This window comes from Oryctolagus cuniculus, chromosome 16, assembly GCF_964237555.1.
Source record: "Oryctolagus cuniculus chromosome 16, mOryCun1.1, whole genome shotgun sequence".
NCBI classification, from domain to species: Eukaryota; Metazoa; Chordata; class Mammalia; order Lagomorpha; family Leporidae; genus Oryctolagus; species Oryctolagus cuniculus.
The window spans coordinates 27,612,846-27,639,873 of record NC_091447.1 but is presented as its reverse complement, the minus strand read 5'-3'; the positions used below and the strand labels follow the sequence as shown (position 1 = coordinate 27,639,873).

The window sequence follows — 27,028 nt, the reverse complement described above, 5'->3', positions numbered from 1 at the left end:
CCAGTTCCCACTGGAAAAATACAACATTAACAGTGTCCCACCAGCTTGACATAGTCTTTTGGAGGCCACATCTGCTGAGTCCCCTCCCTGGTAGACTCATACTGAGAATCCGTGGCCAACCGAGAAACGGTCTCCTGCTGTGGGTCTTAGGGAAGCTTAAATCACATTTTTAAGAACAGTGGGTTCCTTAGAACATGGTACCCAAGGGAAGAAGAGCACCATGAACATAGACACATTGTTCTCAGGCACAGGGGCCAATACAGGAGCAAGGTGTATAGTTCTGCAGGAACCTCTTAGGTTTGACACAACTTGGGGGAGCCTTCACTGCTGGTGGGAGTAACGCCAGCAAGTCAAGGTATTGCGTTGCTGTCCTGTTGCGGGACTGTCTTGGTGAAATAGTTTCAATATCCATAGTTTCAGGAATTTGGGATTTGGTTGTGTTAGTACTGTTCGGTCTCAACTCCTCTGCTTCATACGCTTGTCGTTTTCAGGTTTGTATTGTCTACCTTTCTTTCCCTTAAGTTTTATTCACTTTTAAGTAGGTAACTAATCAAAGGCATTCTCTTCTCTTTTAAATCCTAGTTATTCGCCTCTAAGTAGGAAGCATATCAAAGGCATACAAGTAACGTAGAAAGCAATATAATAAATTCCATTGACCTAGCTTCTACACTTTTGACTTCTCTTTGTTCCTTAGTTATCCTGAGAAGTACTCGGATTTTAAAGGGCCAGTGGGTTCTCTTTTTGAGTAAACCAATGAGGCATCATTGAAAGATGGAATCCGAGCTGCAGGCCCCATCATCGTGGGGGAAATGCAGTTTGCTGAACGATTTAGGGCAGTGGTTTTCAGCATGATTTAGGATCTGGGGGCTTTATCAACAGAACCATATATTTTCAGGGACCCTGTCCTGGGACTTCAGAACCAGGAACTCCAGGAATGGGGCCCAAAGAGCTGTGCTTTCAGAACTCATCCCTATCCTGGCTGTTGTGGCTGGTGCTGCAGTACACACGGGAGTGCACACATCTTTTTTGATCTACTCCTCAACTTTCTTTTGGATATATGCTCAGAAGTGGGAGAGCGGGATGATCTGGTTGACCTATTTCTAGTGTTTGAGGAGTTTCCTTCCTGTTCACCATAATGCTTCTGCTAATAAGGACTGTGTGTGAGAGAATCCCCCTTTCTCTGTATCCTTGCCGGCATTTGTTAGTTTGTTGTTGTTACTGTTTATGATACTAGTCATTCTGACTGAAATGAGAAGATATCTCTTTGTGGTATTGATTTACATTTCTCTGATTAGTGATTTTGAGCATTTTTTAAGCTCTTCTGTGTTGTATATTTGTGGACCAAATTTAAACCCTCTTTTGAGAAAACATCTATTCAGATAATTTACCCATTTTGAAAAAATCAGATTAGTTTTTTTGTCGTTATCACAGTAGCCAAGATACAGTCAATTGAGGTGTTTATGGACAGATGAGTGGATCAAGAAAATGTGATGTATATACACAATGGAATATCCTTTGGCCATAAAAGGAATAAAATGCTGTTATTTGTGACAGTGTGGGTAAGCATAGAGGACATTATGTTAGGTGAAATAAGCCAGTTACAGAAAGACAAATAAGATGTTTCCACATAAGTGGAAGCTAAAAATTTTGGTCTCTCAGAAGTAGAGTAGAATAATGGTAACCAGAGGCTGGGGAGGGTGGAGAGAAGAAGGGATAGAGGAGAAGCAGTGGATGGAGGGATGGACAGAAGGGATTGTGTTCAGCACAATGCACAAGGGTGCAGTTGGAGAAGAGGCAAACAGTAGGGTTCACAGAAACAATTGTATGTTTCAAAATAGTTGTTAGAGATGACTGAGACTGGCCGGTGCCGTGGCTCACTAGGCTAATCCTCCGCCTTGCGGCGCCAGCACACCGGGTTCTAGTCCCGGTCGGGGCGCCGGATTCTGTCCCGGTTGCCCCTCTTCCAGGCCAGCTCTCTGCTGTGGCCCGGGAGTGCAGTGGAGGATGGCCCAAGTACTTGGGCCCTGCACCCGCATGGGAGACCAGGAGAAGCACCTGGCTCCTGCCTTCGGATCAGCGCGGTGCGCCAGCCGCAGCGTGCCAGCCATGGCGGCCATTGGAGGGTGAACCAACGGCAAAGGAAGACCTTTCTCTCTGTCTCTCTCTCTTGCTGTCTACTCTGCCTGTCAAAAAAATAAAAGTAAATAAATAAATAAAAGAGATGACTGAGACTGATCCCAACACAAAGAAGCAGTAAAAGTTTGAGGGGATGGTTGTGCCAGTTACCCTGATCTGATCACTACACAATATGAATGTGTTTTGAAATATCACTGTGTACCCCATAATAAGTACAATTATTATGTATCAATTAAAATTTTAAAAGGGAGGAGAAGGAGGGGAAGAAGTCAGCAATTTGAATAACCTGAGACCCACTGTTCAGAGTGCGTTTTCCAGAGTGGCTGCCCAGGGAAATGCAGTGTGACTTTGGGCAAGTTACTTAACTTCTTTGCTCTTTTTTGTCTGCCCCTGGTTTTCTTCAAATGAAGGTACTGAAAGTACCTGCCTACTAGGACTACTTACAGATTAAATGAATTAATATTTTGTCAATTTTGTCAATTTTTCCATATAAAGTAAATTTTAAAATTGTCACAGGTCATTAAAACTATAGTAGTATATCATCCTTAACAATATGTTTGACAAAGATTTAAAGCAGAGTTAAAAAAAAAAACTGTATTTACCCTAAAACTAATACACAAAGACACTTCTTTTTTTTTCCGGATTTTATTTTATTTTTATTTTAGCTTCTACACATAAGGGAGAATATGCAATATTTGTCTGTGTCCAGTTTATTTCACTTAATATTACGTCCTTCAGTTGCAACCATTTTGATGCAAATGATAGCATTTCATTTTTTATAGCTGAATAATATTCCATTATATTGAAGGCAGAATATTGGCTCATAAAAAGTGCTAGGTATTCTTATTACTAGTATTAGCATCTCCAAATGCTATTACTTATTAATAATAATGACGAAGTAATTTTTCAGTACTCATCTTCATAATTTATATAGGAAACAAAGATTTCCTATTTGGAGAAAAGTATGTTTTCCAAATAATTCAAAGTTAACTATTATAGATCAGTATTATATCCGTTTGAAATGTACATTAAATATATCCACATTTGAAATATTCATTTGAATATTTTGAAGCCTGATATGTATCTTAGAATAATTTTACAACAGAAATAAAGTGATTCTCACTCAACCTGCCACTTTCCCGTGTTGGAAAAATGGGCATTTCGGATTTGAGTGATTTGAAAATTATTTGCGCACCAGTGAATCAGTAGGGAGGACTCTCAGCCTCCACCTCCTTTGTCCTCCACCTCCTTCTCATTTTATAGAGAAAGGAAGTCTGTCTCTGGTTGTGATTAAGTGGGAGACTAGTACTCTGGCCAAGTGCCGAGAGCATGGGTCTCCCCACCGTGTGTGTTCCTGAAGAATGGCACGCGTTTTCTCTGCAGATGACAGTGAGGGGGAAACCAGCAGTTTTTTTTTTTTTTTTTTTTTTTTTTTTTTTTTTTTTTTTTTGCTTCCAGCACCTGAGTAGATTCTGGACTGCATTCTGAGTAGAGTATGGTCTGTATCAGTTTTGCTAATGCCTAGGTGTGTTCTCTGCCTCTACTTTGGAATCCTAGCCCTGTCCTAAAGTCCAGGGGTTACAGATTCCCCACTTGTTTCTAATTACCAATTTGTGTTCGGGAGGGATAACCTTATTGTTGGGGCAAATACTGCATCTTCCCCTTCTCCAAAATAGAATTTCAAAGGAGAAAGCGTGTAGCAGAGCAGAATATAACAATGGAAGAGTGCTTCAGTCACTGCTTTTTGAGTTAGATAATAACTGCAGCAGGTGTTTAGAGATTTCTGTTAAGCAAAAACACAGAGAAATTTAATGTTTTATTTTTCTGACTGCTTGCCTCAATTGAGAGGTAAATATGGAAACCTTGACTGAGTGAATGACACATATGGACTATAAATTATTTTCCAGAGGTTCAGGTTTTTTGGTAGTTTCCATTCTTCTCTGTCCTGCATGTGAAAGTCAGGTACAAACGCCTGAAAAAGTCTTTTTCCAAGCATGGCTGTTAATCTGGCTTTCAAATGATTTTGCTTTTAAGTCACACAGTAAGAAGCCAATGTATATGAAACACGCGTTGTTGAAGATTGAAAGTTACAAGCATCACTGTGTAGTGCAGAGGAGTTCCGGTAGCCCAGCAAGGTGGCTTGGGTGTCTAACAAAGCTTTTGAACGTCACGTGTAGGCAGTTATTTCTGAGTATTGACTGGACTGCTGGGTGTGCTGTGTAAATATGTGTAATTGCTAAACTAAGCAAACAGCCTTTTGTCACTTCTAGATAATAAGAATTTTTAACTAAAAATTAAACTTCTCCCTGTTTTACCCTCCTTTCTCTCACACAGCATGTTCAATATCTGGGGCTTTTTTTTTTTTTTTTTTGGACAGGCAGAGTTAGACAGTTGAGAAAGAGAGACAGACAGAGAGAAAGGTCTTCCTTCCATTGGTTCACCCCTCAAATGGCTGTCATGGGCTGCGCGCTGCGCTGATCCAAAGCCAGGAGCCAGGTGCTTCCTCCTGGTCTCCCATGCAGGTGCAGGGCCCAAGCACTTGGGCCATCCTCCACTGCCTTCCCAGGCCACAGCAGAGAGCTGAACTGGAAGAGGAGCAACCGGGACAGAATCCGGTGCCCCGACCGGGACTAGAACCTGTAGTGTTGGCACCGCAGGTGGAGGATTAGCGTAGTGAGCCGTGGCACTGGCCGCCAATATCTGGGGCTTTAATATTCTGTGTTCTTTCTTGACATGGAAGCTTGAGCCCCATCAAATAGTCTTTTAATAAATATTGCTGGCAAAACTGCATATATATATATATATATATAAAAACTACACACACACACACACATACACAACACCATGGAATTAGATCTCTACCTCCCACTATTTACAAAAATCAACCCAAGGTTGACAAAATACCTAAAATAGGCCTAGGAGCCATGAAATTTCTAGAAGAAAGCATTGGGGAAACACTTCAAGACATTTTTTATAGGTGATGACTTCTTGGCTAAGATCCCAAAAGCACAGGCAATAAAAGCCAAATTAGACAAAGGGGATTGTGTCAAACTCAGAGGCCTCTGCACAGCAAAGGAAACAATTAGCAGGCTGAAGAGACATCTGACAGAATTGGAGAAAGTATCCGAAAGCTACTTATCTGGCAAAGGATTAATATCCAGAATGTATCAGTAACTGAAAAAACTCAAGAACGCAAAAACAGCCAGTCCAGTCAGGAAATGAGCAAAGGACCTGAATAGACAGTTCTCTAAAAAGGAGTTACAAATGGCCAACAACAATATGAAAAGATGTTTCAGTATCACTATCCATCAGGGAAATGCAAATCAAACCACAATGAGATTATCGCCTCACCCCTGTCAGTATGGCTTTTATCAAAGACAGAGAGCAACAGATGCTGGCGAGGATGTGGAGTAAATGGACCTCTTCAACACTGCTGGTGGGAATGTGGGTTAGTGCAACCACGGTGGAGAACAATATGGAAAGTCCTTATCAAACTGAAAAAGGAATTGCCACATGATCAATAATCCCACTACCAGGTATATACCCCACAGATAGGAACTCATCACGTTAAAAAGATACCTGTTCCGTCTTGTTGTGGCATCACTTTTCTCTGTAGCCACAAAACAGATTCAAGCAGGGTGGCCATCATCAGATGAATGGATAGGGAAAATGTGGTATACACATATACCCACACACACACACACACACACTGGAAAATTATTTAGGAGCAAAAAAGAATGAAATTCTGTCCTTGGCAGCAAAATGGATGGCACTGGAGGACATTCTGTTGAGTGAAGTAAGGCTGACACAGAAAGTAAAAAATGGCATGATCTCTCTTATTTATGGGAGCTAAAATTAAAAAAAAAAAAAAACCAACTCAATTTGAATACAGAATTCTGATTACTAGAGGCCAGGAAAAATGTGAAGGATGAAAGGTTTTCGAATTAAAAAAGTAGGAGAAGCTGCTTGTGGTTCATTCATTTTAACAAGTGTAATAATAGGAGATACAATAAGGGAAAGGGAATGAGGAATATACGGAAACTGCATAATTTTGTTTTATAAATTTAAAACTATTCTGAAATAATATGCTAAAAAACAGTGAAAATTGCTGAGCTATGGGTCAAATTTTGTCCCACTGAAAAAGCAGTAAAACTCCATCAAGCCTTCTTAAAAATCAGCAGCTCACTGGTTACCCCAGTGAAAGGGGAGGTCATTGCCCCGAAGGCAGTCTGTGGTGGGAGACCTGCTCCTGGGATGCGGCTCTGTCCTGTGCTCGTGGCCCTGTGCCTTCAGCCCTTGTCTCTATACCTCCTGAAACGGGACTTGTTCTTGCTGTAGTGGCTTCCTTTGTGAACACTCTTCCCTCTGTTTTTCCCTGGTGAGGCTCAAAGCGCCCAGCAGCTCCATGAACGAATCCAGTCATCGAGTATGGATGCCAAGCTGGAGGCCCTGAAGGACTTGGCCAGCCTCTCCCGCGACGTGACTTTTGCGCAGGAGTTCATAAACCTGGATGGCATCTCTCTCCTCACGCAGATGGTGGAAAGCGGCACAGAGTAAGTGTCTTTTACCCACACCTTGACCTCCGTCCCTCTAGCTCCAGCCTTTTGGGTGTTGGTTACTTCTTTACACTTGCAGTTCTTTTTTATTTTATTTTATTTATTTTTTATTTTTTATTTATTTGACAGGTAGAGTTACAGACAGTGTGAGAGAGAGACAGAGAGAAAGGTCTTCCTTCCATTGGTTCACTCCCCAAATGGCTGCAACGGCCGGAGCTATGCTGATCCGAAGCCAGGAGCCAGGAACTTCTTCTTGGTCTCCCATGTGGGTGCAGGGGCCCAAGCACCTGGGCCATCCTCCACTGCCTTCCCAGGTCACAGCAGAGAGCTGGACTGGAAGAGGAGCAACCAGGACTAGAACCCAGCGCCCATAGGGGATGCCGGTGCCGTAGGTGGAGGATTAACCAAGTGAGCCACCCGCCGGGCCCTACACTTGGAATTCTTTAGTGTCAAAGACGAAAGACTTGGCTAGACTCAGGGAAAAAAAAGTCTTTTAAGAAAGTGAGTTCTTAGGCCTGGCGCTGAGGTGTAGTAGGTTAAGCCTTCGCCTGTGGTGCTAGCATCCTATATGGGCACTGGTTCGAGTCCCAGCTGTTCCTCTTTCCAATCCAATTCTCTGCTATGGCCTGGGAAAGCAGCGGAAAATGGCCTAAGTGCTTGGGCCCCTCCACCAGCATGGGAGACCTGGATGAAGCTCCTGGCTTCTGGCTTTGGACTGGCCCAGCTCCAGCCGTTGTGGCCATTTGGAGAGTGAATCAGCAGATGGAAGACCGTTCTCTCTGTCTCTCCCTCTCTCTCTGTAACTCTACCTCTTAAATAAATAAATAACATCTTTTTAAAAATAAAGAACACTTAAAAAAAAAGAAAGAGAGTTCTTAATTTTAGTACTTCTGCAGCCTCCACCCACTGACCACATAGATTCTGGTATCCATTAAAAATCCACATTGAAAGTTTAGGTTTATGAGAAACAATATTAGGCCATTACTTCTAGGAGCCTATGAACACTAACATTATAATTCTGTTAAATGGGAATTCATCACATCCTTTGTGTAGCCCCACGAAGAATTTCCCTTATCTGATTCTATTAGAAAACTTAAAACACTGCTTTCAAAGCATTAAACCAGCTCAAGATATCATTCCTGAAGTAATTTTTTAAGAAAAAACATTTGAATTATTAAATACATGCCATTTATTATTTAAATATATTTTATATAATACTTATATAAAGTATCATAAATATTTATATCATATTTACAAATAAATGTTATATAATATATAATATTTTAAAAACCCATTATTTAAATACAATAAACATTAAGTAACTACTCTGCACAAATACTGGGAGTTGGAAAAGCCCTAAACGATGTGAGCCTTGCTTTCCAAAACTTCATGGAGATTATGCCAGGCAGAGTTCAGTTGGGTGTAATTCCTACTGAAGATTAGTTGTCTGGATGCTGGACCAGTCATAACTCAAAGAGCCTTCCCGTGAACTGGGCCTACAGGCATCTGACTTCTCTCTTGGGTGAAGAACGTTGGACGGTGCCCTTGGAGACTCCCTGTCTCTGTGCCAGCTTTGATGTCCTGGTGTGACTGGGGAGTATGAGGAGCTGGTTGGTTCTGGCACTTACATGCTGGAGAGGTTACCCCTTGGATGCCAGGACAGCATGAACGGGGAGCTGCTCTTTTCCCTATGGGCAAGGGCTATTGGCATAGCCATTGGGAACATGTCATTTAGAGCATGCAAAATTGCTGAATGAATTAGGTACATATTAATATGCCAGATTAATAATATGCAGAGTCAGTACAGTTGTTTATTAGGAAAAAACAAATGTCTTTGGGAATTGGGATTTAAACCTGAGACATTTAAATCTCTCTTCAGTGTCTGGTGATACAAAGAATGAACTGTTGACTGTGTACCTCTTGAGACCTGGCTGGCCAGCCTTCCTCCCACCCCTCCATCTCCTCTTCTCTCCTCCCCCTACTCCCCACCCTTTCCCTCCCCTCCCCCTCCCTTCCCACGCCTCCATCCTATTCCCCTCCATCCCCTCCCCTTCTCTTCATTCCATCTTCCTTCTTTCCTCAGTTTGTAATTACTTAGCTTCTGCAAATGCCACTAGTGCATTTCAAAGACAGAATGTTTTACAACAGCAGAATATTTTCCATACAAGAACATTCTTTGCAGTTTGGAATCACGCATGTTACCTTACTTCTCCACTTAGGGGGGAAGTCTCTCGAACTGAATAGGAGGGGGAAGAAAACTCTCAAATTCAAGGAGACCGACAAGCAGATTTGGGTGAAATGGAAAGGGTCCATTAACACAGATGTCACTTGGTATTTATGACAGTGACTGCAGCTCTGCTCATGAGAGCTTTGGAGTAGATCAGCTTGGCACGGGCCAGGGAAATGGAAATCCTGGGAGTTACCAGATCCAAAGTAGTTGCTGTGAGTTGTAGTTGGAGCTTGAAGCAGCCAGAGGGGAGTTGAGCAAGCTTGAGGATCCAAGGGGCTTGACAAACGAGAGAATGAATAGGGTTCTGTACTGACAGGCTTCAGGCTGGCATCCTGCGGGGAATGTGTCAGGTTCCTTCCTCCTTGCTGCCAAGCAGCCCTGGAGGAGGGTGCGTTGTGATCACAAACAACCTCACTCTCAATTGTGGGCTGCCCACCACTGGTTCTGGTGGGACATGGTCCCAGGAGCTCTGCCTTGGTGATAGGTACTAACATGTTCAATAAAAATGTTGCTATGTATTGATTTACCTGAGTCCCAGCAAGGGCAGTGGACCAGAGGCCCTTGTAATGCTGCCCACCAATCTGAGGTGGTTCAGTAGCAGATAACTAGGTATCCAGGGAACTGGGCTCTTCGGTATTCAGAATGATGTTGTGTAAGTGCTTTCAGATTGGCCAGAATTGCAGCGGTAATTACAATTACAATGGGAAAGTCACCAAAAGCAGAGATTTGTATGCCAATTTCCAGTGCAAGGTAATGACAGAGTACCAGCACCTCAGAGGCTAGGAGTTATGTGCTTTGATAATGCAGCAAATGTGAGCTAACAACTAGCTTTGCTGTTTCTCCTTGTCTTGGTTTTATAGGGCTGCAGTAACAAAATGCAGCAGACTGTACGGTTTAAAGGACTGAAGTTTATTTCCGCACAGGTGAAGGTGTCAGCAGAGTTGGTTTCTTTGGAGGCCTCCCTCCTGGGTTTGCACACGGCCGCCTTCCCACTGTCCTCACTTGGCCCTTCTCCTGAGCATGCCCATCCTCCGTCTCTCCTTTTGTGTCCACGTTGCCTCTTACAAGGATGCCAGTCGGATTGGATTTGGCTCCATCGTAACGGTCCCATCTTAACTTAGTCACAACTCTAAGGGCCTTTTCTCCATATCGAGTCCCATTCTGAGGTTGTCAGGGTTAGGACTTCACATGAATTTTGAGGGGGCAGCAAAATTTAGTTCATAACACTCACCAAAGGGACACTACTGCTTTTAAGAAAGAAAGTGAGGGCTGGTGTTGTGGCACCGCTGGTTTGAGTCTCAGCTGCTGCACTTCCAATCCAGCTCTCTGCTTATGCACCTGGGAAAGCAGGGGAAGATGGCCCAAATACTTGGGCCCCTGCACCCACATGGGAGACGCGGAAGAAGCTCCTGGCTTTGGCCTAGCCCAGCCTTGGCCATTGTAGAACTTTGGGGAACGTACCAGGGATGAAGGATCGTTCTCACTCTGTCTCTCCCCTCCTCTCTCTCTGTAACTGTTCCTTTCAATTAGATAAAATAAATATTTAAAAAGAAGAGAGATAGGAAGAGTAAAGCCTATACTATGCATTTGCCTTGCCACCCTTCTTATTTTCTATCAGTGCTGTTATTTTACCCTATAACTCCTCTGACCAACAGAGTAGCCTAAAAATTTACCATCCCCAGACCCAAGATTTGGGACAACAGGTCTGAAAAATATTTCCATCTTGCAAATTTAGAATGTGTTGGGATGTTAATGCTGAATCTACTGTTTATGAACCAAAGATTTGGGGGCAGGAAGTGGTGGGTGTTTGGCATAGTGGTTAAGATGTCACTTGGAATGCCCCCATCATGTCTTGAAGTATCTGGGTTCAAGTCTGGGCTCCACTTTTGATACTAGCTTCTGGTATTGAGTTCCAGGCTCTTGTATTTGATCTGGTCCAGCCCCAGCTGTTGTAGACATTTGGGAAGTGAACCAGCAGATAGAAGTGTTTCTCTCATTCCTCTCCCCGTCTCTGCTTTAAAATAGATAAATAAAAATCTGAGAGTATCACGCTCATTCATATTTTACCTGTTCACAGTCATCAGGAAGATGAACAGAACTCGGGGTGACTTCTATGTTGCACCTGTGCCTTAGACTTTCCCATCACACTGTGTCCCTGGGAGGGAACTCTGGACCTCCTTTGGGGTTCCCCTCACTGTTCCATAGCAGTTCAGAGCCATGCTGTTTTCAGAGAGGAAGGCAGGCAGGACTAGAGCCAGGCTGCCTGCTTATCCTTCTGCTCCCACCTGCAGCTCATCCTAAGAGGTGTCTCCTTCGATCCACAGCTACGTTTTTGGATCTTTTGCTCTGATTAAAAAGAACAGAGAAAGACATTTTTCTTATGAAGAAACTTGGCTTCTCAATTAAACTTGTAGCGAGACTTTAATTAATTAACAAGAAACCTTTGGAATAGAAACTGCACAAATTGAATGGATTTGCAATTTGGAAGGCATTTAGTCATGACTCACCGGCAGACTTCCAGCTGGGGAAGGCTAGGTTTCCTAAGCTAGACCTGTGGAAATTGTTAGGAAACACTGAAGAATGCTAGCTGGAAGTTTTCTCCTTACTTTTAATCATAATGAGAGTCAGAGAGTTCTCACCTGTTTGTCAGTCCCTAGGGCTGTTTTCCAAGGTCTTTCTGGCTGGTATCAGGAGGGTCATGGGGCTAAAGAGCAACAGAGGAGCAATGGGAATGGGAACATCACATTGGCAGAGCACAGGATTTAAAACCCGAGCTTAATTTTCCTATCCTGGTGGAATTTTGGAATTCCATTCTTAGTTTCTGATGGAAGCCAAGGCATGGAAACAAACAAAATTGTAAGGGAACACGTTGCTCTAACCTGAGCCCCTATGAGGAATATTCAGTAATGGAGTTTCCTTTAAAAAAAGAAAAAACTATCAACAGATTTCTCAGAAATGATAGATTTTATTGGAAACAAAAATTGTACCTGCAACTCTAAATCCAACCTAGTGAATGGAAGTGGTCTGTCTTTGGGTTTTGATAAAACACCATGTTCTTTGTCTACAAGACAATTGGGCCATTGGCTCTGCATCCTTCACTGTTAAACAGTCATGACTTGGGGGGGGGGGGGGTGCAGAAGAACGGAGGGATTATTTCCAAGAATGAAAGGGCAGGGTACTTAGAGTTCCCTTCCCACTGGGCAATGTGACGGGAAAATTACACCATTGGAGTATGACTAAGCTGTAGCACCACCCTGGGTAGAAAAATCAAGAATGAAAAAAGTTAAATTCCTGTACTCACAAAATCAGACAGCTTTTTTGAATTAACTTTCTTTCCTTAATGAAAAATCATATTTATTCTTTAAAAAATAATATGTAAATAAGCAGAATGAAAAAATTAGAATCAATTGCAATTTTCTCCAAACACTTCTCCAAACATTTTTAGTAATCTTGATGTATATCCCTTTTGTATACTCTTTTTTTTAAAGACTTATTTTATTTATTTGAAAGGTAGAGTTACAGAGAGAGAAACAGAGAAAGTTCTTCCATCCTGTGGTTCACTCCCCAAATGGCTGCAACAACCAGGGTGGGGCCAGGCTGAAGCCAGGTTTATTGTTGGGTGGGGAAGCCTGAGGGGCTGGAGGGAGAGGGTGAGGGAGCAAGGGAGAGAGCTCCCAGGTGGTTATATTCTCGCAGAGGCAGGGAGGTGGGAGCAGCGAATCCCTTAGGGTGGGGGTGGAGCTGACACTTGCGGTTGGGCCGTTTGGTACCAAGACTTTTAGCAGAGCCTAGAATGGTGTCCAGGACGTAGATCGCTCCGCCATTTTACTAATGCTTCTCTTAGCAAAATCTGTGCATATTTAAATTATTTTGTTAGGGGAAGTTTTCTGGTTCAGAGGATAAGCAGACTGGAAAGCTATTTTAAAATAAGAACAGCCCGATAGCTTGCTGAGTGTCCTCAGGTACACTTCACCATTTCAGTAGAAGTTTGTTCACTTCCAATACCCTGGTCAGTATAGGGCTGCTGTTCCTTTGGGTTTTCTAGATTTCCTAAGAAAACGGAAGTGGGGAGTTTGAGGAGTTGTCACTAATCTGGGGAAGTTACGAGTGCTGTTTTATTTATTTGGTTGAGGTCATTTCTCTAAAATTTGGCTGTGTTAGGAATAGTGGAAGGCGTCCCACAGTTACTTTAGCAGTGTGAAAAGCCCTTAAGAAACACCATTCACTGTATAAATCATTAGTCGTCTCTCCCCTGTGTCACACAGAGCAGGAAGTCTGGTGCTGGGTATGTGTGTACTTTATGTAGATGTCACTGTTGCATTACCACAACAGTCTCCTAGTAAATTTTCATTGTTTACTTTCTTCTTGCCAAAGCCAGAGCTATTTTAATTCTCTAAGTGTTAGTAGAATTGCAGTCTGACTTGAATTCTGCGCCCTGAATGATGTCTTGGCTTTGACGTTGCCTAGTGCCCACACTTGAGAATGCGTTTGTGGGTTTTATTCATTTAACAAAATATATGTTCTTTGAGCACTGAACAATATTCCTGACCTTGATGTAGGCACTTGAGCCCAGGACAATTGTGTATGGAAAATACAAAGTTGTCTGTGACCGTTTTAACCTTGACTGAGATTTTGTCTTTACCTAAAAGATGCATTTTCTTTTTTTGAAAGTAGGGACACAGATTGTCAGCTCTAAGTCCTGCCTCTGCTCCTGAGAATTCGGAGTCTCTTAGGAGCCCTGGCTGTCCTGGGAGGTCCAGGCCAGGCCAAACCCGTCAGCCTAGCGCAGCCAAGTTCAGCTGACACCGTGCAAGTTTTGCGCTTCTCCTCAGAGACCACAGGCGGTAGCGTGCAGCTCCCAGACCCAGCCAAAAAGAAGCTCCTCCGTGAGGTCTGTGCAGAGTTAGCCTGGCTGGAAACTGCTTTCTTCCCAGCCCCTTAGCCTGTGTTCCCTGAGCATGCAAACTGCACACATAGCTTAGGGAGTCCCCACGGAACAGCCTTTCTGGGGCTCTGCCAGGAATTTGCATCACAAAGGCCAAAGAGGCCCACCTCCCTGAGCTTTGTCAGAGGTTGTGTGGCAAAAAATTCCTTCAACAGGATCTGTCTCCCCCCTTTCCCCCCGCTGAGCTTTCTCTTTGTCTACCACAGTCCTCATGGAAATGAGAGAGGGTCAGGCAGCCGGTTAAAGAAGAGATTATCTTCTTCAGGGGTAAGGAATGCCGCTCCTTGGGCTGAAGTGAGAGATTTCTGGCCATTGTGAAACATTAACCTTTCCAAAATCATTTTTCTTCTAGTTAGATTTTATTTTATTTTATTTTATTTTATTTATTTATTTATTTATTTATTTATTTTTTTGACAGGCAGAGTGGACAGTGAGAGAGAGAGAGACAGAGAGAAAGGTCTTCCTTTGCCGTTGGTTCACCCTCCAATGGCCGCCGCGGCCGGCACGCTGCAGCCGGCGCACCGCGCTGATCCGAAGCCAGGAGCCAGGTGCTTCTCCTGGTCTCCCATGGGGTGCAGGGCCCAAGGACTTGGGCCATCCTCCACTGCACTCCCGGGCCACAGCAGAGAGCTGGCCTGGAAGAGGGGCAACCGGGACAGAATCCGGCGCCCCGAGCGGGACTAGAACCCGGTGTGCCGGCACCATAAGGCGGAGGATTAGCCTTTTGAGCCACGGCGCCGGCACATTTTATTTTTAAAAATGGACATTTTTGGGGGGTGGGGTATGAATCCCAGTTAGGATAAGAGATGAATATTACAATAAAAAGCTCTCCTTATGTGTAAATCTAAAGCCAAAGTGAGAATATGAAATATGAGAAGTAAGAGACATGAGGACTCTAGTGATATGGGAAAAATAGGCAAGGAGATTAGGTAGGGACAGCTGAGCTGGGAGATTTTTCCGTAATTTCTGCATCTAGCCCTGTATTTTAACTCTACTCCCCGACATGTCAGTCCAGTCCGCCTACTTTTCCAAGAAGCACCTGTGTCTCATCCAGAACCAGGAAGGAGGAGACACCATGATGGTTACGTAGAAGTTAAACTCCATATGCAGACATCATGAAACTCCCAGAGAGCCTCCCGCACACTAAGCCCTACCCAGACTCCACTCGATTCGTGTGTGCAGCTAGGGGACTTCCCCTACCCCATAAGGGGACTGTTACATGCAGGAGCTGCGCCCCCCCCCCCTTTTTTTCTTGGCTTCTAGACATTTTTGATCCTTCTCTGGCCCCCTCTCACTCTCTCTTCTTGGAGGGAACACTCCTGCCCACTCACGGTGGGTACCTCTCCACATGGGGTTGCCCATCCCCACATGTCGGTGTATACTCACTCTCACTTTCAAATAACTACTGCTCTTACTTGTCCTTGTGCACTTTACTTATGCCTGTGCATTAAATTCTTAACACTGTGGGAGCAAGAACTGGAAATAGAAATTGAGACACAGTTTTCTGTAACAGTAGGGTTCAGCGCTGATTTTTCTCTGCGCTCAGGTCAGGGAGAATTCTCCAAGGCCAGGCTGCTGGAGGAGGTGGACACATGACAAAATTTACAGATGTGCAGGCCCCAGGCCAGAAAGTCATTTTGAGACCTTGCAGTGACTGCTGTGTGTACCCCCCCCCCCCTTGCACACACATGCAGTCTTTCAGACTTAGAGGAAAGTGCAGAACAGAGTGCTCCCACTTGCCCATCATCTACAGACCCATCCAGGTTTCACCAGTGGCCTTGTGTGTGTTTTAATACAAAGCCTCTAACTGAAGGGAGCACTGGGCACCTGTTGTCTTCTCTTCTCCTCTCCTCCCTCATTTTCTTTCATGACTGTGGCATTTTTTTAAGTTTATAGGTTAACCATTTTATAGAATATTCTCCAATTTGGGTTTGTTTGAAGGTGATTTTTAACTATATTTTTCAAGCAAAGGCAAAATCATGACTCTTATACAGTACATAGATACAAATGGACATGTGTTAAGAGGATTTCTTATACTCATATGATAGGAGGCAACCAGGTAGATGTTATAGTCATTTCAAAGGAAAAGGCAAAAGAACATAAATTTGTACAGAGCCAAGGAATACTGAAATAAGTTGCAATTGGAGACCAAAGAGATTTTCCACCAGCAGGAAAGAAACCAATTAAATTACCACCGGACAGGACAAAATACATCAGATCAGTGACCTACAGCTGACAAGGAGCTGTGAAATAGTTCAAGGGCAACCATAGGTCTAGTAGCTGATGCCACAGAAGGTAACGTTGGCACCCTGCACAGTTTTTCAGGGAAACAAACATTTTTTTCTATAGTTTTGTCCAAGTTTTTTCATGATCAGATCCATATTATATGTCTGCTTGGACTATCACAGATAGGTGTGTATGTATAATTTTATTGCAGCCTACCCAAACACGTTTGTCATAGTACTCTTGTTAACTTTGCTTGATTAAGATAGCATCTTCCAGACATCTCTACTCTAACAACTGCCCCTACCTTTGAAATTAATTTCATAGATAATTTGTTGGGAGAAATTTAGAAACTATGGAAAATTCTATTGCTTGACCCAATTTCACCCACTAGTTTTGGCATTGAAGCTTCTTGTCTGAATTATTACTATGACAGTTTGTAAAGGGGGTTTTTCTCATGCTATCATTCCTTCTGCATTTATTATTAGTTGACTTTCTGCTATAGAACAAACTTTATTTTCTCCCTTTTTACTGATTTATATACCTGTTCCCAATGAGGTGCCAGAGTAGTCTCACAGCATTTCCCGGAAACCACTTTTGCACAACTCTTTCTGTCTCTGTGTTTACTGATGTCAAGTTGGAACTTTAGATTGCCTATGGTGAGAGTAGTGATACCATGGAAATTTGAAACTGTACAAATCAGATTTGTATACTTTTTCCACAGAGATTTAGTCTTTAAACATTATCAACTCATCACTCTATAGTAGTGATACCTCATATATTCCTGTTTTACTCAGTAGGCTAAGATTGATCACTGTTATTTGTTTTGAGGTTCACCCTGACCTACATCTGGCCATGATGGCTCCTTTATGGCATCCTTTTGCGCTATTGCTCATCATTTTTTTGTGCTTCTTTGCTGTTTGGCTCAATGAGATGTTCCTTGCTTATCCAGATCGTACATTGGCCCAGCCTTGGCATTTGCCACTTCGAGGAGCCCTGCTTTCTTCCAGTGGGGAGTAGTGTTGGGCCCTTGCAAGATTCCCAGCATCTACCCAGGTGTGCTTCTCTCTGATCACCGGTCTGCTTTCATCCACCCAGACTTTTTGATGAAAGGAAAATATGGTTGACCTTCTGTATCCGAGGGTTTTCCATCGATGACTCAGTCAAAACTGGATTGAAATTAGCCAGTATTTGCATCTGTGCTGATGCCTGTGCATGCTTTTTCTTGCTATTATTCCCAAAACAGTATGAGAAAAGAACTATTGACATACAATTTGCAATTATAAGTAATCCAGAGATGATTTAAAGTATAAGGGACTTCAAAACATTCTTGGAAAATGTGATTAAATAGATAAGTTAATTTGTATGCAAAAAATTAAAATCTAGCCATGATTTTTTCATAATATCGTTTTCTGTGACCTTTTTGGAGCTTTTGTTTATGGGAGGATCTGCATGGATTAAATGCAAATATAGTGCTATTTTATGTAAGGAATTTAAACATTTATGGATTTTGCTATCTGTAGGGGTACTGGAACCAAACCTCATGTTTACTGAAGAAAAACTGCAGTTAATATATTTTAAGGAAAGGCAGGAAAATGAAGAAGAGGGGAAGGGGATGAGAATGACCTCTTTATATACATTTTTAATTTCTTATTTTTAGGCAAGACTAGATTTTAGTCTCCATGTGGCCACTTGGGTTCTAAAGTGGTTGTATTTTATGTGGTTGAGAATGTGAAACCTAACAACTTCTGAAGAACAAAACCGCTCATCAACCATTTATTGAGAACCTGCTCCGCCTGTGCCTCATGTGATACCAGTGACTCACGATGCAGAGCCCTGACCTTCAAGGCGTTATGCCAGTGAGATGTCCTAGGACTCACAGCTGATGTGTCCTTGGGTCTGTGTCCGAGGTCGGATGGGCTTCCTGGAGGAGCCCAAGGGCGTTTGGAGACAGGGCCCAACAAGGTGGACAAGGAGGGGATGGCATATATAAAACTAGGGAGAGTGCGCAAACTTGAGGAACTGGATGTCATTGGACCAGAGTAGAATCACTTGATTCTTTATCTTCTTCAACTCAGTTTTTTATCAAGGTGCTATTGTCCTTTCTTGAAGCCAGGTCTTTCTACTGAAAGCTTCCAGAGCTGCAGTCTTAGTGTCCAACATGATCGCAAAGTCTTTCCTCAGAAGAATCTTTCCTCAAGAAAGCAGAAAGTAGAATTGGTGAGCATTTTAGCAAAGAAGGATAGAATATTTCTTCATGGACTAGTGCTTTTGACTTGATTTTTTCATTGAAAACTTAGCCATTCTTATCCTAGGGGTTCTCCCCATCTGACAAAAGGAGAGTTCTTGTTGCCTCTACTCAAGAGTAAGTTTGCAGGGTTGATGAGAGGGGCTTAATCTTGATCTTTTCATTGTGCTTATCATTCATTAGAGAACACGGATTTCTTACTTCGAATGACGCTTTGAGATGGATGAAGTTCCTTTACTTCCTGTCAGTTATATCTTTCCTGTATCTAAGCCTGAGTTTTGTTTAAGATTCTTTGTATAAAAACGTTGCTTTCAAACATGCTGCTCACATCGTTGTTTTTAAATTTTGCAGACGATACCAGAAATTACAGAAGATTATGAAGCCTTGGTAAGAATACATGATCAACTGATATTGATGATTTAACACTCCTTTCTTCTCTGCATAATTAATCCTTACCTCTGACTAATCGCATAACTATGCATCTAGCTATTTTGAGTTTTTTTTCTTTCTGTTTGATCTTCTTATAAACAAGATCCTTAAAAATTTATTCCTTTTCCTTTTTTCTTTGTGGTAGAAAGGGTATTTTATGTTTGTAACCACTAAATGAATCACTTCAGGATTTCTGCCCTTCTCCTGGGGTAATGCTGGGCATAATTTTATGTATTACTTTAAACAAAACTTTCTTTTGTGGCCTGTGTGATGTTCAAAGTCAGAAGTCTTTGATTCTCTTCAATGGCTCAGAAAGAAAAACTCTACATTTAAAAAAAATTCAAGATTGAAATATGGAATAAAAATTATTTACGATGAATTTGGGAAAGTGCTCAATCGCCTATCAGGTGAATTGCGTGCTGATTGTGTCTGGAGAGCTCAGAACTTCTCAGAGGTTTCCCTCTTAGTGCCTTTTCTTAGCCACTGAGCAGGGTGCACTCAAATATGGCCTCAGAAATTCCACAAAGCAGGCTGAGCGTGTTTCTGGGGTGTTAAGCTATTAAGCAGATAATTTCAGTTTGAGAAGGAAGGTGGAAGAGGATATCAAAATGTAAATTTTACTTTTTTAAATCTTCAGAGAAAATCCTCATCACCTTCAATGTACTGTGATACATGGATGGTACTGGCCTCAGATCATTCATCCTTCCCTGTTCTTCCTACACAGAGTGTTCGTTGCCAGAACCCTTCTGTTTGTTAAGTTCCAATAAAGTAGAAAATGAGATTTAGTTTCTTGAGTAAAACTTCTTAAATTTTATTTTGATAGAACTGTATATTTTAATATAATAGTCATACTTCCTAGTAATGGTAATAGAAATCATCATATAAGAGCCTATTGTTTCAAAATGTTCACTCATTCCTTCTAAGCCATTCTTATGAGTATTTCCACCACACAAGCTCAGTATAAATAGCATCACTTTCCTGATACAGAATCTAATGCTAGAGTACATATTAAAACCTATTTTGACTCCATCAGCCCCATGCGGTTTGCTAATGTAGAGGAATTTGGGGTTCTGAAGCCATAATAATTTCAATAATTTCTTAAATATAGTTTTAATCTTTTATAACGCAGAGGTGTTTGACAACTTGGCTGCCTGGCTCATGGTTTTCATTATCATCTGTAGCCAAAAACCAGACCCTGGTTTTGGTAATTCCAGGGTGGCATAATCAGACTAACACATCTAACAATTATAAAATCTGGACAAAACATGATAAATGAAACATCTGAAAACAACTATTTGAAGGTACTGGATAGCAACCCCAAACAGGTCAAAAGTGGAGGGAAATCAAGAACAGATGGGGCTCAGCTGGGATTTGTGTACTTACAACTGATAACACCTGCTCATCTGGATAGCCTGGGTGGCAAAAAGCCTTGGTGTTAGTGCTACTAGGAAGATACAGTTTGAGGCTGGAAGGGTGGCTGGGTAGTTAAGGGGGAATCCACAGAAGAAGCGAAGCTCAGAAGGCGCCAGACACCAGATCCGAATAGTAGTAGCTCTGCTGGGCTATGCCTGACCCTGAAAGTGTGCATGCATGTGCCTGCTGCCACTCACTGCAGAGTTGGAGTTTGGTTAACATCCAACTAGAACAAAAATCAACACTTTCCGGGGACCACCACTGACACTACTTTATTTAGATGTCTAGGATACAATAAGGAATTTCTACTGTATAGGCATTGACCCATGGATAAGGCTGAAAAAGCAGAGAGTAGAGATTGACTTTGAGATAATCCGATGTTAGAATAAGCAGATGAAGATTTAAAAACTGTTATAATTATACTTGTAGAATATAGAAAATTATAATGAATGCATGGATGGACAGTCTTAACAGAGAAATGAAAACATGAAAAATAATAAATTATAAATCATAAGACTGAAAAATATACAATAGTTAATATGAAAGAATCTACTCTTGTTGGATATTATGGTTAGTAGTGCATTAAGCCTGTGACTATTGAGTGGATTGAAATTGTGTTTTTGCAAAAATTAAAGAAAAGAAAGGAGGGAAGGAGAGGAAGGGGGAATGTATGGTTATCTTCTTATTTTGTACCTATGAAAGACATAAAATCTGTTCTCTATTATTAAAATTTTTTAAAAGGAGAAAGAATCACTATAGGGGACTGAAGATGGCAGAAGTGACAATAGCCCTAAAGATATATCTGTATAAATTGCTCAAACTGAAAAATAGAATAAATGAATAGCAACTACTTGCCCTAGGCAATAACAGATGATCTAATATACATTTTGTTGGGATCCCAAGCAGAGGAGAAAGTGAAAAAAGACAGAAAAAGTGTCTTAAGAAATAATGGTAAAAGATGTCTAAACATTGCTGAATGTAAATGTCATAGATCTGAGAAGGTCTGTGAACAGCAGAACATAAAAGATAAAATAAAAACCATGAAGGAAGCCAGGGAAAAGTAATTTATAACATTATAATAAAAAAAGACTGCTAACTTTTCATTAGAAGCAAGAGACCAATGAGTAACATCTTAAAAGTGATGAAAAAAAAAAAAAAAGAACTTTTCAACCCAGAATTTTGTGTCCAGCAAAAGTATCTCTGGAAATGAAGGTTGAGTAAAAGTGCTTTGGGAAAAAGGAAAACTAAGACAACTCATTGTCAGAAAATGTACACTAGGAGGTATATGAAGCAAGTTGTGTAGGCTGAAGTGACATGATACTCGATAGAAATTTGGATCTACAGGAATATGAAGAACACCGAAAATTGAAAATATATGAATAGCTATAAAATACAAATATAGTTTTCTTCCCTTCTTTCAAAAAATTCAAAAAGACATATAACTATGTAAAATTAAAAATGCTGTTTTATAGAGTTTATAATATGTATAGATATAATATATATATGATAATAAGAGTTCAAAGGATGGAGATGCAAAGGAAACTATACTATAAACAAGCTCCCTATTGTATAATTTTCCTTTAAGGAGACATTTTTTTTTGAAAAGATTTCATTTATTTATTTGAGAGGTAGAGTTACAGACAGTGAGAGGAAGAGACAGAGAGAAAGGTCCTCCCTCTGTTGGTTCATTCCCCAAATGGCTGCAAAGGCCGGAGCTGCGCCAAACCGAAGCCAGGAGCCAGGAGCTTCTTTCCTGTCTTCCATGTGGGTGCAGGGGCCCAAGGACTTGGGCCATCTTCCACCACCTTCCCAGGGCATAGCAGAGAGCTGGATCAGAAGAGGAGCAGCTGGGACTCGGACCGGCGCCCATATGGGATGCTGGTGGAGGTGGAGGATTAACTTACTGTGCAATGGCGCCAGCCCCTAAGGAGACGTTATTATGTTAATGGTGTAATCCAGAGTCATAACTAAGAAATTAATGCAAAAAATAAGTCTAAATCCAAAGGAGTTAAATTGGACCACTCAAACAATTTATTCCAAAGCAAGGTAAGAAAAGAAAAACAGAGAACAAAACATTCTTGGGACAATTAGGAAATAATTAGAAATCTGGTTGACTTAAATCTAATCATATCAATATATTAAATGTAAATGGACAGGGTATTCCAAATGACAATTTTGTATTGTCATATTGTCTAATCAAACTAAGAAAGCATGACTTAGCTCTGTTTTGCTTATGAGATGCAGGGCAAGTACAAGAGCATATGCAGTTTGAAAAGAAAAGGATAAAAAGCACACACCATGCAAATGGTGATAGCAATAGAACGGATTAGTTTTATTAATATCAGGCAAAATAAGATTTAGAAACTATAGGTTTCCAGAGCTAAAGAGTACTAATTAATAATAAAGTAGGGTCATCTTACTAGGCCAAAAAGTGTTAAATATGTATGCACTTAATAGTATGACTTTAAGATACACGAAGCAAAAAACTGACAAATACAGAGAAAAAAAATCGGACAAATCCATTGTCATAGTTGGAAATTTTAGCGCCATTATTTCATGACTAGGAGAAACTAGGCTAAGAGGACTGAAACTAACACATCAAAACAGACCTATGATGAAATAGGAAATCTGAGTCCCCACAGCTATTTTGGTTTCATTGTTGAAACCCTCCCACAATGAAAACTAGTGGCTTCTATCATATACTTTAGCAGAAATACTGAATCTCCATACATGCTTCCAGAAAATGGAGAACAGGACCAACTTCCAATCATTGTATGTGGCCAGCGTCACTCTAATACCCAAATCTCACAGACAATACAGGAAATAAAAATTATAGACCATTGCCCCAGTTAGATAGATATAAAATCCCCAGTACCATATTAACACATATAATCAGGCAAATATAAAACTGATAATACGTCTTGACTAATCAGGATGTATACCAGAAATGGTGTCACATTCAAAAATCAATCAATATAACTCAACATTTAACAGAATAGAGAAACAAAAAGAAGAATCTTCTTAAAGGTGGAAAAGCATTTCATGAAATTGAATATTTATTCCCAATAAAATTCCTCTCAACCTGATAAAGGCTATCTGCAGAAGCCTATGGTCCTTAATGTTGGAAAATTGAATTATTCCTGTCGCTCCCCCTCTTCGTGGAGGAACGACACAGGACCCTGCGCTGTTCTTTCGTCTGCTCGGCCCTCCCCGGGTTTGCTGCTGGTTCTTCCCGGGTTGGCTACTATCCCTTCCACCTCCGTGGAAGGGCAGTTCCCCCTGGCCGCATTCCCCACTTCCGCAGGGGAGCGGCACACCGCCGGCCGGCTTTCTCGGGGGCTGCACGGGTTCCCTTAGATGTTCCCCATAGATGTTCCTGGTGCATGCCGTCTCTCTCCTCCTTTATAGTCCTCCTCCGCCAATCCCAACTCGGCTGAGTACGCTGCTCTCCAATCAGGAGCAAGTCCTACAGTTAATTGGTTGAACTGGAGGCAGCTGTGCGGAAGCTGTTTACTTCTCTCCCAGCGCCATATTGTGGGAGAGCAGATGCATAGAATAAGTCTTAATTCGAGTAACTTAGTCTAGTCCGGATTGCTCCCCACAGATCCCCCTTTCTTTTTATTTTTTAGCGTTGATACGCGCCTGTCTTCGGTGTCCCGCGGCACACACTCTGCTCTACTTGCTAGAGCTGCCACAGGCTCTTACAAGTCCTATCAATCAGGAAAACCGAATCCGGGTCCTCTCTTCGCCATTGTGAGGAGGTTTTTAGGCGCTGATGCGTGCCTGTGTTCGGTGCCCTGCAGCGCATGCTCTGCTCTGCTCTGCTAGAACTGCCTGCAGGTGTTTACAAAACCTATCAGGCAAACCGAATCCAAGCCTTCTCATTGCCTTATTGTGGGGGAGACTTATTAGTGTTGGTTCGTGCCTATCTTCGGTGACCTGCAGCTCATACTCTGGTCGAGCTTTGCTGGCGCTTACCGCCTTAAATCAGGCAGACCGAATCCAAGCCTCCTAATTGTTGCATTGTGGGGAAGCTTTACTGATGTTAATTCGTGCCTGTCTTCGGTGACCTGCGGCTAGCCGCCCAGGTGCTCATCGCCTCACTAATCGGGCAGACCGAATCCAAGCCTTCTAATTGGCATGTTGAGGGGAGGCCTTATTTCTCTCTATTTCTCTATCTCCGGGCATTCCTATTTCTCCCATTTTACTTCTATCTTCCAGCATTCCTATTTCTCTTTTACTTCACTTCCAAACTTCTGTTTCTCTTATCCCTGCGGCTTTCCGGCACCTCGCCCCGCCGGCGGGTTCCCGGCTCTGCGCCGCTTCAGCCCGCGCGCCTCTCTGCGCGGCTTCCCGGCTTTGCGCGCTCCGCGGTCTCCACGCTTAACCCTTTCGCGTCTGAACCACGGCCTACGCCAGCGTTCCCTATCTATTCACGCCCCGTGCTCTCTCTGCACGCGGCGGCTTCCGCGAGTAACACAGCGTAGCTTGCGTCTCCGCCACTAGGATTCAATCTAAGTTCCCCGGGCTAGCCTGGCGAATTCAACCCAGCGTACGTCTCCGCCCCACGATTTGGCTTCCCGTCCTTTGCTCCCCGGGCTAATCAGACGGATCCCAACCTGGCTTGCGTCTCAGCTTCTAGTTTCAACTTTTCGCCCCCTATTCCCGGGCTAACTTGAGAATCCCAAAGTGGCTTTCGTATCCGCCTCGGCCTGCCCCCCGCGGCTTCAATTTCCCTAACAGTTTTCTCTACCCGGTATGTTTCCCCAAGCTTTCCTCCAACGATATTCCTCCCTCATTTCTCCTGGCCTCTCCCCACAGTCCGCGTCCGAGTCTGTTTGTTCTAGCTTTCACTTTCGCTTTCGACCTTAGAGATTTCTCCCAGCTTCCCCCCGTAGTCCGTATCCGAGTCTATGCCTAGGCTTTCAATAGCTTCTTCCGGCTCCTTTTTCGTCCGGTTTTTCCCTAGGCTGTTTCGAGTCTATGCCTAGGCTTTCAATAGCTTCTTCCGGCTCCTTTTTCGTCCGGCTTTTCCCTAGGCTGTTTGCTAGTTTCTCTCTCCGGTATTTTCCTGCTTCTTCCCGTTTCTTCCCTCCTAAGTTTGCTATCCGTCCTAGGTTTTCTATCCGAGCTAGGTTTCCTATCCGAGTCAGGTTTCCTATCCGAGTCAGGTTTCCTATCCGAGTCACGGCACCATTATGTCGCTCCCCCTCTTCGTGGAGGAACGACACAGGACCCTGCGCTGTTCTTTCGTCTGCTCGGCCCTCCCCGGGTTTGCTGCTGGTTCTTCCCGGGTTGGCTACTATCCCTTCCACCTCCGTGGAAGGGCAGTTCCCCCTGGCCGCATTCCCCACTTCCGCAGGGGAGCGGCACACCGCCGGCCGGCTTTCTCGGGGGCTGCACGGGTTCCCTTAGATGTTCCCCATAGATGTTCCTGGTGCATGCCGTCTCTCTCCTCCTTTATAGTCCTCCTCCGCCAATCCCAACTCGGCTGAGTACGCTGCTCTCCAATCAGGAGCAAGTCCTACAGTTAATTGGTTGAACTGGAGGCAGCTGTGCGGAAGCTGTTTACTTCTCTCCCAGCGCCATATTGTGGGAGAGCAGATGCATAGAATAAGTCTTAATTCGAGTAACTTAGTCTAGTCCGGATTGCTCCCCACAATTCCCACTCTAAAGACTGGGGATAAGACAAATGTGTTTGCTTCCTGTGTTTCTATTCTACATGCTATGGAGTTCCAAGCTATGGCAGTTAGTCAAGAAATAAAAAGATCTAATTTCAAATAGGAAACTGAAAGCAATCTCTGTTCATCAAAGACATGACTACCTATGTAAAAAAGTCCTAAGGAATCTATAAAGAAATTGCTGGGTCTAATAACTGACATAATGTGGTTCATTTGAATAACTGACATAATGTGGTTAAGATTGCAATTCTCCCTAAATTAATCTATATGTCCAATGAAGTACCTATCAAATAAAAAAAAGTTATAAGACAACCCTACAATTAAAATGGCAGTGCTTAAGACCTATAATAATCAAAACAATCAAAAACAAAGTTTGAGAATTTCATTAACTGATTTCCTTCAAGACTTACAATTAGGTTAGTTATCAAGACAGTATGATATTGGTTTCAAATAGATCAATGAAATAGGCTTAGAATCAACCCACACTTAAAATTTCAACACTTACCTTTTCAATGTATGCAAATTCTACTTTCCACAACCCACAAAGGAGATACTTGGAGAACCTGAAGGGAGAGGGCAGAACCATAGCCTTCACTTTGGCCCAGGAGGATCTGTTCAGCAGGACTTGTGATAACTTTCCTATCTTCTTTTTTCCACTTCTGCCCTGGGCATGCCATCCAAGGAAACAGTGAGAGGCGCTGTTCTTTTGTAAAATTAGCAGCGTACATTTACATGCTTGTTTTGAGATTGGCTGAATTTTGTTGGAATGACGCTGATCTCTGCTAACTTGATAAGAAACATTTAGCTGAGTCATTCCAGCACACATGGTGTGTTGGCTGCGATGGTGGCTCTCGACCAGCATGTAAAGTTTGCAGTTTGCTTCATGGCAGTCAGTACTGCAAAATCTTTAGCCTAGCACTTTGTAAAAAAAAAAAAAAAGCAAATAAACCAAACAAATAAAAATGTTCCTGAATGTGCCATGTGGTTGCTTTATATCTGTAATTCTCCTTGCTGCAATACTCTGTCCAACACTGGTTATGTCAGAGGTGGGACCATGCTTTCTGCCTTCTCATTTTGGAGCCTGAATCACAGATAGTGGAAATAAACACGAATGTCAGGCTACCATAAGAGCTTGTATAGCCACCTCATTTGAAAGAGCAGTTGAGT

At 42.5% G+C, this 27,028-nt stretch overlaps 1 protein-coding gene and 1 long non-coding RNA gene across 9 annotated transcripts in view; one reads left to right on the top strand and one right to left on the bottom strand.

The window, feature by feature from the left end:
* The window catches only part of ELMO1 (engulfment and cell motility 1), a 573,401-nt gene that overhangs the window by 169,618 nt on the left and 376,755 nt on the right, over nt 1–27,028 (top strand). For 6 of the 8 annotated variants that reach the window (XM_070059727.1, XM_070059724.1, XM_002713762.5 and 3 more), the window contains exons 6-7: nt 6,520–6,689; nt 18,690–18,725. In XM_070059727.1, coding sequence (XP_069915828.1) covers nt 6,520–6,689; nt 18,690–18,725 — 206 coding nt within the window. The remainder of the gene's footprint in view (nt 1–6,519; nt 6,690–18,689; nt 18,726–27,028) is intronic. The other 2 variants (XM_070059729.1, XM_070059726.1) reach the window with 1 other exon arrangement.
* Nucleotides 21,772–27,012, bottom strand: LOC138845872 (uncharacterized). Its single transcript, XR_011383143.1, has 2 exons — nt 26,367–27,012; nt 21,772–22,103 (listed from the first exon to the last, which is right to left on the bottom strand). It is a non-coding gene; the product is annotated as an uncharacterized lncRNA (long non-coding RNA).